This window comes from Phalacrocorax carbo, chromosome 7 (assembly GCF_963921805.1).
Source record: "Phalacrocorax carbo chromosome 7, bPhaCar2.1, whole genome shotgun sequence".
Taxonomy (NCBI): Eukaryota; Metazoa; Chordata; class Aves; order Suliformes; family Phalacrocoracidae; genus Phalacrocorax; species Phalacrocorax carbo.
The window spans coordinates 22,196,024-22,208,781 of NC_087519.1; the positions used below are offsets into that span (position 1 = coordinate 22,196,024).

The following is a 12,758-nucleotide window of genomic DNA, read 5'->3' on the forward strand; positions in this document are numbered from 1 at the left end:
TGAAGCATTTAAAATACCATAACAGCATCTGGCTCCACAGAGTCCTAAGGGGACACAGTGAGCAAAATTATCACCATGATCCTGTCCTGTATTGCTGAGGCACAGCCCCAAGTGCCTGTGAAGAAAAATTTTCAGGGTCATTTTGTGAGCCCAGTAGTGTCGGTCCTGGTGGCTGCATCAGCCCTACCTTTCCACTGGCATATGGGTGTTGGAGACTGAAGGCAGCACCTGCAGCCAGGGTCCATGAGGTCTGGGGACATGGATGCAACAGAGGCTGCCTTGCCAGGTGCCGGGGCTGGCAGAGCCACAGAAAACCTTGGAGAGCAGCTGGATAATGCGGCCAGAGCCAGGCTGTGTCCTGTTTTTCCTTTGCTCACTGGTAAGAAGTCTGGCAGCTTTCCCTTTGTAGAGCCAGTAGCAAAGTGATTAGAAGCCAGGATGGAGAATCATAGAATCACTGAGGTTGGAAAAGACCTCTAGGATCACCAAGTCCAACCCTCAACCCAACACCACCACGCCTCCTAAACCATGCCCTGAAGTGCCATGTCTACGCATTTTTTGAATACCTCCAGGGATGGTGACTCCACCACCTCTCTGGGCAGCCTGTTCCAATGCCTGACCGCTCTTTCAGTAAAGACATATTTCCTAATATCCAATATAAACTTCCCCTGACACAACTTGAGACCGTTTCCTCTCGTCCTATCGCTAGTAATTTATAAGTTACTGGAGAAGGGGCACTGATCCATGATGGGACATGTGTGGGAACCCAGAGGTGCTTAGTTAACAGGGCTACCATCCCGCACACAGGCAATAGCAGCAAAGCAGACACTAGAACACTACATATATAAACTCTATGATGCCCCAAGGGCCTTTTATGAGGCGGCAGATCCCAGCAGTGAGCGACCACACGCCCCGTTCCGGCCATAAAATGGCGGCCAGCACCCCCCGCGGGCGACACACTAAGCCCCGCCCCTTACAGCCTTCCTGCCGTTCCGCGACGGCGCAGTGTGTCCCTGCGGCGCCACCGTAGTCGCTTCCCTTCCTCTCCGTCCCGCCTGCAGCGCGCACCCTCCGGTGCTAGGAGCGAGTGGCGCGCGCCTCCGGTGCTGCCCGGTACCGCCTGCCGCCATGTTGGCTGCCGCCGCGCTCCTCCGCCGCTGCACCGTTTCTGGCCTTCGCGCCGCCGTCCGCCGGCCCACCGGCCCCGCAGGTGAGCGGCCTCCCGCCTCCTTCCCGCCCGCCGCCAGCCCCAAACCCTCCGCCCCCCGGTTCGATTCGGTCCCGGGTGACCTGGCGGGTGGGGGGTGGGGGGTAGGCGGCGGTGGCGAGGCCTAACTCGGCCGGTGGCGCCATGTCCTTGTGATGACCCGCCAGCGTCACTTAAGGGCAGGCCGCGCCTGCGGCCTAGTGCGCGCCGCCCCCGCCGGGCCCGGACGCTGCCCTGCTGCCGCCGGCCACCTGCCCCCCGCCGTTACCGGCCCCGCCGCCTCCTGCGGGGCGCCGGGCCCCTCCCGGGGGCTGTAATGGGAGACCGGGGGCGCCCTTCCCGGGCCTCCTGCGAAGGTGACATTGACGGAGGTCGGCAGTGACTTGCGGCCGGGCGGCTCAGCCCCGGGACCGGGGGGCACAGAGCCTGTTCCCCCTCCCGCCCTCCCCTCGCTTTCCTGATACCTAATTAATAGGAAGAAAAGCAGCCAGAGGCAGCGCGGCGCGAATGCTCACCAGGGAGCTCAGAAACCGGGCCCGCAGAGAAAGCAGTGTCTGCATCGCAATTAACAGCTAATTAAGGGGCAGCGATCGTGTTTAAAACGCTCGGAGACCTGTGCGTGCCTCTCCTGTAGCGTACATGTGAATTAAACGGTTGCTGCAGGGAGTGGATTGCCGCATTTCTTTTAAAAATGCAATGTAATAAGTAGTGGTCAGTGCGAGTGGTTCACGCTGGGTTAAGAAAGAAAAAGTGACTAGCTGTATCTGACTTCCTCTGAAGTGGAGCTTTAAACTGACATGGTCGTATCTGGTGTATGATCTCTCCACAAGTGTTAGTGGAGTGAAATTACCAGTAGGGAAAAGGAAGCAGTCTCCAGCCAGGCTGTGTTCTGCCGGTAAGGCAGCTTGCAAAATGTTCAGATGTTGCAGGGAGGACCCAATACAGCTCTGATGCAGGTGGAGCTGGCTGTACCCTAAGTTTTAGTCCCTTTTGGAAAACTCTTCCAACTTTTGTGGATTAAAAAACAGACCAGCAAAAAGCAATTTGTGGTAGAGTAATGTTGAGGGAAGAAAGGAGTTTGTATCAACCTTATTTGCCTGTTGGAGTACAATCCGCTTTTATGCTTTATTAATTATGAAATACTAATGCAGTTGCAAGCTTGAGATCCAGCAGTTCTATCTTGGATAGGCACAGAGACAGCAGTAATTTTGTCTTCTTCAACTCTTCAATAGCCTGTAATAGCCATTGTCCCTTGTGCTCTTGAGAGCCTTTATAATTAGGCGCAGGTCAGTTTGAGCAGATTCCTAAAACTGCTCTGAGACAACAAGCCTTCATCGGCTCTGAACTTGTGTTGGAATGAAAGACCTGCAGCTCGTTGCTGTTGAAGTCATCCATTGCAGTCAGTCTGTTGGTTGGGAAATCTGCTTTTCCTGGATTACAAAATCAGTTATGGAGCAATTCTGGGAGTTGTATACAGTGGGAAGTTACTCCAGAATAAACCAGTGTATCCACCAAGGGGATAACAGTATAACTAATTGGATATAGTGTTTTATTTCTGGAAGGAATGACACTGAAAAACTGATTCATGTAGCTAAACTCACCGCATGGACAAGTGCTGTGGTTTTGAGAAGGGTCAAATGTGGGGAGCAGAACAATTGCGCTATGTCAGAGTGTCTGTTGACAAAGTACATGTATGTTAGGTGTCTCTGGCTTTCTTGGCTCTCGGAAGAGGGAAAATTGCTATATCTTATGGAAAGAGGGCTCACAGAAAAAATTCTTAAGGACTGGTTATACAGAACTGTTTGTCTTGCATTTCCCCCTCTCTTAAAATAATCCTGCTCTCACCAAAAGATCTGGGAACACTGGAATTCTGAGGTAAAACAGAAAATACATACTTCGCCACAAAACAAACGAGGTATTTAATAGGTTATATTCATCTGGTGCTTATCCAGGCTGAGGACTGGTCTGGATTGAGTAATGAGCAAAATATATATTTTATGGCGTTTGGACTCTTCATCAGGACTAAAGTACGCTTATTTTCGGTTTGAGCTAAGGCTTTTCCTTTCCTTTTGCATTCAGCTGTACTGCATGCCCGCTGCTACTCTCATGGGTCACAAGAATCAGATGAAGAATTTGATGCTCGCTGGGTGACCTATTTCAACAAGCCAGATATTGATGCCTGGGAGCTCAGGAAAGGTATGTTGAATGGAAAGAGAAGAGTAACATGCTGTAAATATAACTGTTTTGTAATAGTTTTGTGACCAGAAATAACAACTTGGTTTTACTTCAGTGTTGGAAAGCAAAAATAGTTCAGTTTATAGAAGTAATACAGGCAAGAACCCACTGTTCTTGCAAATTGTGAAAACTGGGGGTTTGGTGTAGGAGAACAATCCTGTAAATACCCAGTCAGGGTTAGGCACTGAGTTTTTCTTTATCTGTTCTGAGTCATTTGGCTGCTTTGCATGTGCCTGTGGTTGATGTGCTGCTGTTTGCTCAGCTCCAAGCTTGTTGCAGTAGGAGATGGTACCTCACCAACCCAACAAGCGGGTAGGAAGGAACCATGGCATTCAGAATGTGGGAGAACAGGGGTACAAGACAGTGGGAGTCTGGGCTTTGTAAACCTTAGTACCCCAGAATATGCATTTTAACATCTGGATGGGAGGGAGAGAAGTGCTTGGTCTGAGGAAAGTGTATTAGAGCTCAACTGTTGCCTAGTGAATAACCACACACATTTTTGTTTGGACTTTGACTTAATGGCTTGGCCATAACTGGTCATCTTCAGTTGTTCTTTGCTGTGGGGTTGCCAGCTCCTATTAAACAACCCCAGGTAGAGCTTATAAATGTGTTTGCCTAATGGCCAGAGGGATCATTCCAGTATCACCTGGATGACTAGGTGTTGGGCTCTTCCCTTTGAAAGGAGAGGAAGGGAATAGAGAGCAGCTGAAGTTCTAGTTTCATTATACTCACAGGAATGAAGTCATTTGGATGTTTGATTCCATAACTGATGTGCCGCAGTCCAGACACTGATTCCTTTTGCAGGCATGCGTGAAACTGGCCCACTGAGATTTCATGAAATCTGCTTAAAATCTACAGTAGTGAGCAACAGTGAGAGGGAGAAGAGCAAAAGAAAACCCTTGGTGCTGTGTGTGTGCGTGTGTCCCCAAAATAGCAGTGAGAATTGTAATCAGTTTCTAATGGCAACTGATGTTGTGGCAATAATTCTTTCACGAGGTGGAGCAAAATAATGCTCAGCAGGTTCCTTTCAATAGCGTGATGAGCTGATGCCGAGTTCCTTTTGGTGTTTCCTTATATCTGCAGGCATAAACACGCTCGTGGGTTATGACCTTGTTCCGGAACCAAAGATCATCGATGCAGCTCTGAGGGCATGCAGGCGGTTAAATGACTTTGCCAGTGCTGTCCGCATCTTAGAAGTTGTAAAGGTGAGTGGAGTGGCAGCCTAGGGTGCAACTGCTGTTTGCATTGCTGAGAGTCCAGCAGTGGAAGCGTTTTTCCTGGCTTACTGTTAGTGGTGCGAAGGGAAACAGCTGTTTCCTGCTGCCAGAATCAATAGCTTCATTATGAGATGTGCTTGGTGGCTTGAAATAATTGTTTTGAGGTAAGAGTACTCAACAGCACAGCTTCAGGTGTAACATTCTTACTTCCATACTTTCCTTTCCTGATGCCGACTCTGGTGGGAAAGTCTGTAAGGATTTTTCCTTTTTTTTTTTGTTTTAATAAGCATTACTATAAGAAGCTAATAAGCTGCATTTGCTTGAGATACTTCAAGTACTGAATACTGAGCTGGCTGGGAGCAGTAATTCAAGGAAACTGCATAGGCTTGAAAACCAACATAAACCAGCATCTTGAAACCTGAGTCCAGCCTTCACTTAACAGGGAGTTAAAATGGGTGGGGATGGAGGCAGGTGTTCTGTTTCAGTCTCAAAGCCAGCAGCTATGCTCTTCTGACTGTTTTTTTTGTTGTTTTTTTTTTTTTTTTTCGTTTTGTTTTTGGTTGTGCTTTTTTTCAACACCTGAGGAGGGCTGTTGTGGAGGTCTTTGCTGCTAGCTTTTAAATCCACTTGCTTCATGCTCTACTCCACAATCAATTGCTTCTCAGTTTGCCATTTCAGCTTTCTGCGTTATTCTGTAGAACTGAAACTTTCAGTGGTTTTAGAGATGTGAGACTAATGGAAGAATCTTTGTATATTTTTCCTTATCTCTTTTTTTGCCTGTCCTTTTGTCCCTACCATCTAGGGGACAATTCAGTTTATCAGAACTTTGGGACAAGCATATGCTCTTCCTGGAGCTCTACCTAAATATTACTCAAGGGGTGATGTTTTTCCCCTGATTTCCAAGCAAGTTAAATCTCCCAGGTCTGCCCAAAAGCTGATTTTATTTTTCCTGTTTCACTGATTGGATATTATTTTCATTCTGTTTCTGAAGGTGACAAGTTCTTTGGGCTGGTTTGCAAAGCATCCCTTATTCAAGAAGCTTGGCTTGGCCTTTGGTTTTGTGTGGTGAGACGTGTCATGGGTCGCATCAGCCTGATGTTAAGTGAGGGAAAGGAGTCAAGTGTTAAGAATAATCTGCACATCCCCCAGAGGGGGAGTTCAGCATTCTGGGGTATTTTGCAGCCGTGGCCAATTGGTAGGAGGGCTTTCCAGTACAGCTGTATGTAAGTCTTGTTTACTCTACATGCAGAAGATGCTGGGCTATGCTCTCCTGTCCTCACAAGCAGTAGGTTGATCAGGCTGCAGACCCTTTTGTGAACATACACATCTTGCTTGCAAATGTGGCTGGTGTACAGTAGACTTTAATGACAGCTTGGTGTTGAAATAACACCATTCCTTTTCATCTAGGACAAGGCAGGACCTCACAAGGAAATCTACCCTTACGTTATCCAGGAACTTAGACCAACATTGAGTGAACTGGGAATCTCCACTCCAGAGGAACTGGGTCTGGACAAAGCATAAACCTTATCGGTAAGGGATGTGGTCACTGCTGAGACTCTGGGCCTGGAACTCCTGTACCCTAGAACTCCCCTGGTAAAGACAGTCATCTTTGCCTTCATGGATTTGTGAAAGGCTGTCAGGTTCAGGCTTGTAACATGATTCTCCAAATACCTCTAGAACTATAGGTCACCTAAAAAAGGTAGTAACCCTTTTCAAAGAAGGCTTAAAAAAAGAACAGCCCAATTGCTTGAGAAGGGATAGGGTGGTTGGCAGCCATACCCAGCCTCCAGGAAATTTCTAGATAGCAGTTGCCAAGACAAGGGCTATTGCAGCATATCAACTGTTGCTCCTCGTCAGCTTTTCCCTCAGAAGCATTTTTAGCAAATGGGAGGAACATTTCCTCTGGAAATGTGCAAACTTCAATTTTATTGTCACAGTGTAGCCAAGTTAGAAAACTGGGAGACACTAATGACTAGGTTATGCTAGAAAATGGGCCCCACTGACAGTAGTCACCCAACAGCACTGGAGTTTCTTCATGCTATACTTAAAATAGCAGATTTTTCTGCAATTGAACACTAATTTGGAGGGTCCCTTGCTTACAGAATAAACAGATCAGCTGCAGCGTAGCCAGAGCTTGACTGGTCTGTGCAGAATACTCATGAGCCTCAGTAGATCATTTCAGGAGTGGTATGTGTAGTATTTCATCCTGATTGCAGTGGCCTCATGTCTCAAAGGCATTTGTTTTACTGTCCTTTTAGATCTGAACTTCCAAGCACTTTATAAACTTAATGTCTTCGTTACAGTTGTTTTCTAGATCTACATTGTAAATAACAGGCTCTTGAATGAGCTGCAGTGTATGAGGGTGGTGTTACTCAGCAGCGCTTCTCTGGTTAATGAGGATCTATTGTGAAGTATAGGCAAGGCCTCATGTGCTATAATCCCAGACTAAAATGAAGCCCTAAATAACAATCTTCGTGGAAGTTATGTAAAGGCTGTCTCTTAACTCCATTCCTTCAAGAGATGGCCAGTGTCATATTCCTGCTTTTTTTTATATTATGCTTAGAAGAGAGCTATTGGCTCTCAGACTGCAAATAGTACTTAGTTCTGGATCTTTAAGTCCCTCCCTGTCGTCTTGCACTGGAACCTGATGTTGGGAAAGCAGTATTTGTGTTTGGAAGCTGTGCATGGTTAAATTGGGCTTGGAGTGTAAAAGTGAGTGATGAAAATAACACATTTGAGACCCCATGGAAACTTTGTGGAGATAATGGGCTGCTGCTTTAATGGCTTTTCTGTTCTTTTCTGTTGCAGGTGCATTACTTGAGCATTTTACTGATGCTACCTGATTGTACACAGTCGCCTGGAGACACAAATGTTAAAATACTACCTTATTGGAAATAATTTCTTCCTTTATTGAGTCACAATGTACGGTTTGTGAAGTTGGACCTAATAAAGGAAAAACTGCTTGACTGATGTGGTAGTGGTGGCTTGTGTGATTACTTCTTTCAGTTTTTATGGGGAAAAGGAGGAAATAAACTGTAAACGTGCTCTCCTGAGAGCTGATAAATCATTATTTGTTTGGCAGAGTGGGTGTCCGTGGCCTCACTCAAGCACGGAGCTCCACCTTTGGGAAGGGAAAGAAAGGTAAGGACATATCTGGAGGGCACAGTGACCTTCTGGTACCCACAGCTTTGGGGAGGAGGAGAAACAAGGACTCGCAAAACCTCTCCCTGCTCTTGGAGGAGTCATTTCCCTGGGATGAGGTCAGAAGGCTCCATGGCAGGCAGGCAGGGGGTGGGGGAGGCCTCCTGTTCACAATGGGCATGTTCTTGCTGTTGTGCCTGTGCAGGTGGGTGTCTGGCGTGGTTGAGAACCAGTTCCAGAGTAGACGTTGCTCTGAAGAGGTGGTTTTCAGGGGGGGGGAAAAAAAAAAGTGGGGAAAAAGCATAACTTGTTTTCTTCTTTTCCCCCCAGAAAAGGGATTTTTGAAGGAAAACATGAATTGGGGCAAGGAGGAGGGTCCCCGCTGTCCCGCTGTCCCGCTGTCCCGCTGTCCCGCTGTCCCGCTGTCCCGCTGTCCCGCTGTCCCGCTGTCCCGCTGTCCCGCTGTCCCGCTGTCCCGCTGTCCCGCTGTCCCGCTGTCCCGCCTCTCTCCGCATGCGCAGCGGAGGGGCGCGCCACCTCCACGCCTTCCTATTGGCTGGGCCCTGCCGCCGCCGCGTGCTACCATTGGCTGGCGGGGCGGCGGGCGGCCATGGCGACGGGCGGCGCCGGCGGGCCCGGGGCCGGCGCTGGTTCCGCTCCGGCTGCGAGCAGGGGCGGCGGGCGGCGGGGACCGGGAGTACGTGCGGGGCTGGGGTGGGTGCCTGGGGCTGTATAGGGTATATGCGTGGAGGCTACAGGGCTGGGGTGTGTGGGGCAGTAGAGGGTATATGCATGGGGGCTGGTATGGGGCAGTGTAGGGCTGGGGTAGGTGCATGGGGGTGGTATAGGGCTGGGGTATGTGCATTGGGGGCAGTATGGGGTACGTGCGTGGGGTAGTATATGGCTGGGGCATATGCACAGAGGAGCAATATAGGGCTAGGGCAGGCGCATTTGACTGCGAGGGGGTGTACGCGTGGGGCCACAGTGTAGGGCGGGGGCAGAGCACATGCGGGGGCTGTGCAGGGGGGCGCGGGCAGAAGCTCGCTGCCCGCCTGGTTAATCCTGCGGGCTCGGGCGGCCCCAGCTCCCTTTGCGCGGGGTTATTCCCGCCTGTAAAGCTCTGCCCTGCTAGTTCCGGTTTGAGAGACGCTAATCCTGGCTGTGCTGCCTGATCACCGCCCCGGGTTCTCTCTGTTAACTCTTTCCTCTCATTCCCGTCCCTCCTGCACCGACTCTCTGCTCATTTTCTGACCATTCTTCTATTTTCTTTATTAGTTATTACATTTGTAGAACTATTTTCCTGCCTGTTGTCATTTAGCGGTGCCGACTCTCCTTGGTGATAAATGCCTTACAGGCAGGGAATGCTTTTCCTTAAAGCCCTGACTCTCAGACTCTGCTTTCATTTTAATGATGTGGTTTTCTTATTGCATAGGGAGAAGCTTGAAAGGCTTGAAAACCACGGAGAAATTAAAGTATTCTTGTATTTTATTTGATGAACCTGCTAGTTAAATCCCCTCCATTGTGTCGTCTCGCGAGTATTATTGGATTTAGGCTTGCAAAGAAACTGCCGGTCACGACACACGCTTTTAATTTAGCATCACCATTACCAAATAATCCCTTCATTTGCTAATAGATCTGTGTATTCCTTTTCATCTCCATCCTCTGGCTGCAGCGCAGGGCTGGGGAGGGGGAGCTGTCTCCTCCCAGCTCTCCCCAGCCGACATGGTGGCAGGTTTCCCTGCCGATGTTGAGTTTCCAAGAATGACCAGATGCTCTGAGGTGACTCTGGTTTACTTTATCCCCACAGAGAGATGCTACTAAATTTGCTTCTTTCCATTTTTTTAGCTGCTTCGGGCTGAAAACAAGAGGCTGAACAAGGTGACAGATGCAGTGGAGAAAAGGGGACCGTACATCATGAGCAAGCCTCCCTCCATTCATACCAAGCTGCGTAAGTGATGCTCGCTGTCACCCCAGGGACTCTGCCAGGATTTGGGGAGTCATCTGCAACTCTTCCCTTGGTGGGATAAGACCATAAAAAACCGCATAAAATCCCATAGGTGCTGCCTGTGGAAAGCACTGCAATGCCCCCGTGCTCTCCCTAGGACACACCTCCAATTCCACCACACCCCCACACCCCACACCCCCCAAACAAAACCCAAACCCTTGGGGTGCACTTGGGTAATTTTAGCTCTGCCCCTGTGCTTGGCTTTCAGAGAGGCAGCGTGAGCTGGTGAAGGCAGCGCTGCGAAGGCAGGGGCTGCTGGGGGGACCCACGCTGCACCAGCCGAAGCCGGCAGCTAAAAGGTCTGATCCTGTTTTATTTTTCCTGAGATGTATTTTTCACATTCCTGTGGGAGACTGGGAGGATTAAAAAATTAGTTTGGGACTTCCGTCTGCTGGCTTTCTTGTGGTCAGCAAGCATCAGATATAATAAAAGATAGCACTTTTCCTGCAAAAGTTAGGAGTTGCTCTAGCAGGGGCCATGTCCCTCCTTCTTGCTTTGGGGATGGTTTGGTGTTAAGGATTTAATCAGGTAGTCTAGAGCTTAGGTGGAGTTTATTCTTAGCTGGTGGTGGCCCTGGACAATGCCTGGGTGGGAAGGGACATTCAGGACCAAGATTCCTGCCCTGGCTCCTCAGTCCATCAGCTCTGTGGCTGCATTTTCACACTGAAATGTCTTACAGGCTCATTCCTCTGCTTTCTGGCAGGTCAGTGAAGTTTAACAAGGGCTACACGGCGCTCAGCCAGACAGTGGATGAAAACTTGGTCTCCCTCGATTCGGACAGGTGAGGACTGGGTGAATATCCCAGGATTTTGGGTGGGGGGTGTTGCAGGATCAGAGCTGGCTCTTTTTGGGGGGGACTGATTTTCCATGTTGCTTATAGAGCATTCCCAATTGCACTGGGCGCTTCTCAGCAGCAAAATACCCCTGTTGTCCCAAATTTAACAAATCCCTTGGGGTTATACTACCAGCTCCGTTTTTGCCCCCCAAGAGATTCCCTTGTCTGTCTCCCAAGCAAAGATGCCACTTCCCAGCTGGCTCTGACAGTTTGCTCCTTTTCTTAGTGATGGGGAGCTGGGATCCAGATGTTCCTCAGGCTACTCCTCCGCTGAGGCAAGTCCAGGGGTTTGACCCCAGTAGCGCGGTCCCGCGGGTTCCCTCACCCGTTACCCCTTGGGGTCTGCATAGGGGCTGCAATGAAGCATCACCCTATGGAGTGTGTATGTGTGAGTCTGTCCTGTGGAGCTCTGCTTTGCAAACTACTGCCTCTTCTGCCTGATGCATTTAAGCCACGCATAAATTTCCCTTTTGCAAGGCCCAGCTGGCTGTCACTGCTTCACCCTGTGCACCTAAATCATCACCTACCCTAGACCCTCCAGCAGGGCAGCTAAAGAGCTCCATTGTACAAGGGTGCCGCAGCCCATGGGGTGTTTTTGGGGTGCATGGGGTATGTGTTAGGGTGCTGCAGTCCAAGAAAAGCTCTTTGGTCTTTTGCTTTTGCCTTCTCTGCTCTGGTTGTGCTGCTTCTCCCCATTCAACCAGCACTGGAAGGAGGACGCAATGCCCTTCTTGCTCGCAGCCCTGTCCTTTGTAAGATCTGGGACCTAGATTTTAACTAAACTGAGAATAATTTTAACCAGCTCTGCCACCATTGTTCCCCTCCCCCAGCAGGTGAACCAGGACCTGAGCCGGCAGCTGCTGCAGGATGGGTACCACCTTGATGAGGTCCCCGATGATGAAGATCTGGATCTCATCCTTCCGAAACCCATTGCCTCCTCTTGCCCCTGTTGTTTCGGAGAAAATCTCTCCTGCGTGATCCAGTAGATGTAGCTCAGATAGGGCTGTGCAAGAACAGGTTCAAAAGCCAGCACTTTCTTTGTCCCATGGGATGGCTGTTGGTGTCCGTGTCCCATGCTAGGATGGTGACACAAGGACTGAATGATGCTGTGATGCCACTCATGATGACCAGCAGCAGCCAACCAACCCCAAAGGACTTTTCCTTACGCTCAGCAATATCAGGGAGAGGTGACAATGGTGAGGTTTACGTGTCCTGGATGGGACCTGTCACTTGGCTGGGGTGGGAGGGAGGAGAGGCAGAGCCTGGGCACCTCCATATGGGTATGAAGGGAAGGAATTGGGAGGTGCAGTAACAAATGCCCTTTGCTTTGCTTGAGCTCCTCTTTTCCTCCTTTAACTGACCACGTTGAGGATTAGGACCTGGCCCCAAACACGGATTGCCCTCTCCAGCCCTCCTTAACGAAGAGGTGGTGGGTCGATGGTGGGGTCGAACTGCCGTGGTGTAGAACCAGGTTGGGAAGCTCTGAGACCCTTTTTCTATTTATTTTTGCTTTAGTCACCTTGGCTGAGGCCAAGCAAGGGTGGGGTTGGCTGGCAGAGAGCTGCTCAGTTTCTTATCTCGTGTTGCTTGCAATTAATTTCTGCTGGGTTTCCTCTTCCCAAAGCCTGGGCTGACCTGAACCAAAGATTGCTCCTCTGGCGGAGAAGATAAGACAGGGAGAAACCCAACGGAGCAGATTGGGGCAGGCTGCTGAGGTTTGAGCATCTGCATTTGATATATCCACCAGCAACTACTGCTCAGCCTGGGACCTCCCTGCTTTCTGCCTCTCGAGGGACCCTAAGTCCATCAGTTCTGGGTTTGGAGCTAATGGCTTGTTCCAGTTCTCCCCAAAGCTGCTTTGATGCAGACAAGGGGCAGCACAGACCCTCCATGCCAGCTCTGCACAGGTCCCTCTGGGTGTGGATTTGGGGTGGTTGGCAAGTCTACCTGCTGTGAACCTTAAAAGCTGCCTTAAATGATGCTGTACTACATAGAGAACAGTCAGCTTCTTATAGAGAAACATTATTTAAATATTTGATATTTAGAGACCTGAACTGTGGTTTTTTTGTATTTTCTTTGTTGAAGGGAGTACTCGGTAAACTGGATCTCATTACTCAG

At 49.5% G+C, this 12,758-nt stretch overlaps 2 protein-coding genes across 4 annotated transcripts; both read left to right on the forward strand.

The window, feature by feature from the left end:
- The first annotated feature begins 1,005 nt into the window (after window positions 1-1,005).
- LOC104039781 (cytochrome c oxidase subunit 5A, mitochondrial) lies at window positions 1,006-7,629 on the forward strand. The gene is made up of 5 exons (XM_064456820.1): window positions 1,006-1,210; window positions 3,287-3,403; window positions 4,526-4,647; window positions 6,067-6,189; window positions 7,468-7,629. Exons 1-4 carry the CDS (start codon window positions 1,129-1,131, stop codon window positions 6,178-6,180), a joined length of 435 nt encoding a protein of 144 aa, XP_064312890.1. The 5' UTR covers window positions 1,006-1,128; the 3' UTR covers window positions 6,181-6,189; window positions 7,468-7,629.
- A 526-nt stretch (window positions 7,630-8,155) lies between these two features.
- On the forward strand, window positions 8,156-12,694 carry FAM219B (family with sequence similarity 219 member B). Of its 3 annotated transcripts, none has more exons than XM_064456818.1 (6): window positions 8,156-8,514; window positions 9,646-9,748; window positions 10,014-10,104; window positions 10,509-10,586; window positions 10,867-10,915; window positions 11,474-12,694. In XM_064456818.1, exons 1-6 carry the CDS (start codon window positions 8,314-8,316, stop codon window positions 11,624-11,626), a joined length of 675 nt encoding a protein of 224 aa, XP_064312888.1. In that variant the 5' UTR covers window positions 8,156-8,313; the 3' UTR covers window positions 11,627-12,694. The 3 variants fall into 3 exon arrangements, with proteins under 3 accessions (XP_064312888.1, XP_064312887.1, XP_064312889.1); XM_064456817.1 differs by having other exon boundaries at window positions 8,158-8,514; window positions 11,471-12,694; XM_064456819.1 differs by having other exon boundaries at window positions 8,343-8,497; window positions 11,471-12,694.
- The last annotated feature ends 64 nt before the right edge of the window (window positions 12,695-12,758 follow it).

Bases quoted from the DNA above. Each gene is read 5' to 3' on its own strand.
- LOC104039781 (XM_064456820.1), top strand. From the start codon at position 1,129: ATGTTGGCTGCCGCCGCGCTCCTCCGCCGCTGCACCGTTTCTGGCCTT. The intron at 1,211-3,286 runs GTGAGCGGCCTC...TTTTGCATTCAG, and splicing joins CCGGCCCACCGGCCCCGCAG to CTGTACTGCATGCCCGCTGC. The intron at 3,404-4,525 runs GTATGTTGAATG...TTATATCTGCAG, and splicing joins TGCCTGGGAGCTCAGGAAAG to GCATAAACACGCTCGTGGGT.
- FAM219B (XM_064456817.1), top strand. From the start codon at position 8,314: ATGCGCAGCGGAGGGGCGCGCCACCTCCACGCCTTCCTATTGGCTGGG. The intron at 8,515-9,645 runs GTGGGTGCCTGG...CCATTTTTTTAG, and splicing joins GGAGTACGTGCGGGGCTGGG to CTGCTTCGGGCTGAAAACAA. The intron at 10,105-10,508 runs GTCTGATCCTGT...GCTTTCTGGCAG, and splicing joins CCGAAGCCGGCAGCTAAAAG to GTCAGTGAAGTTTAACAAGG.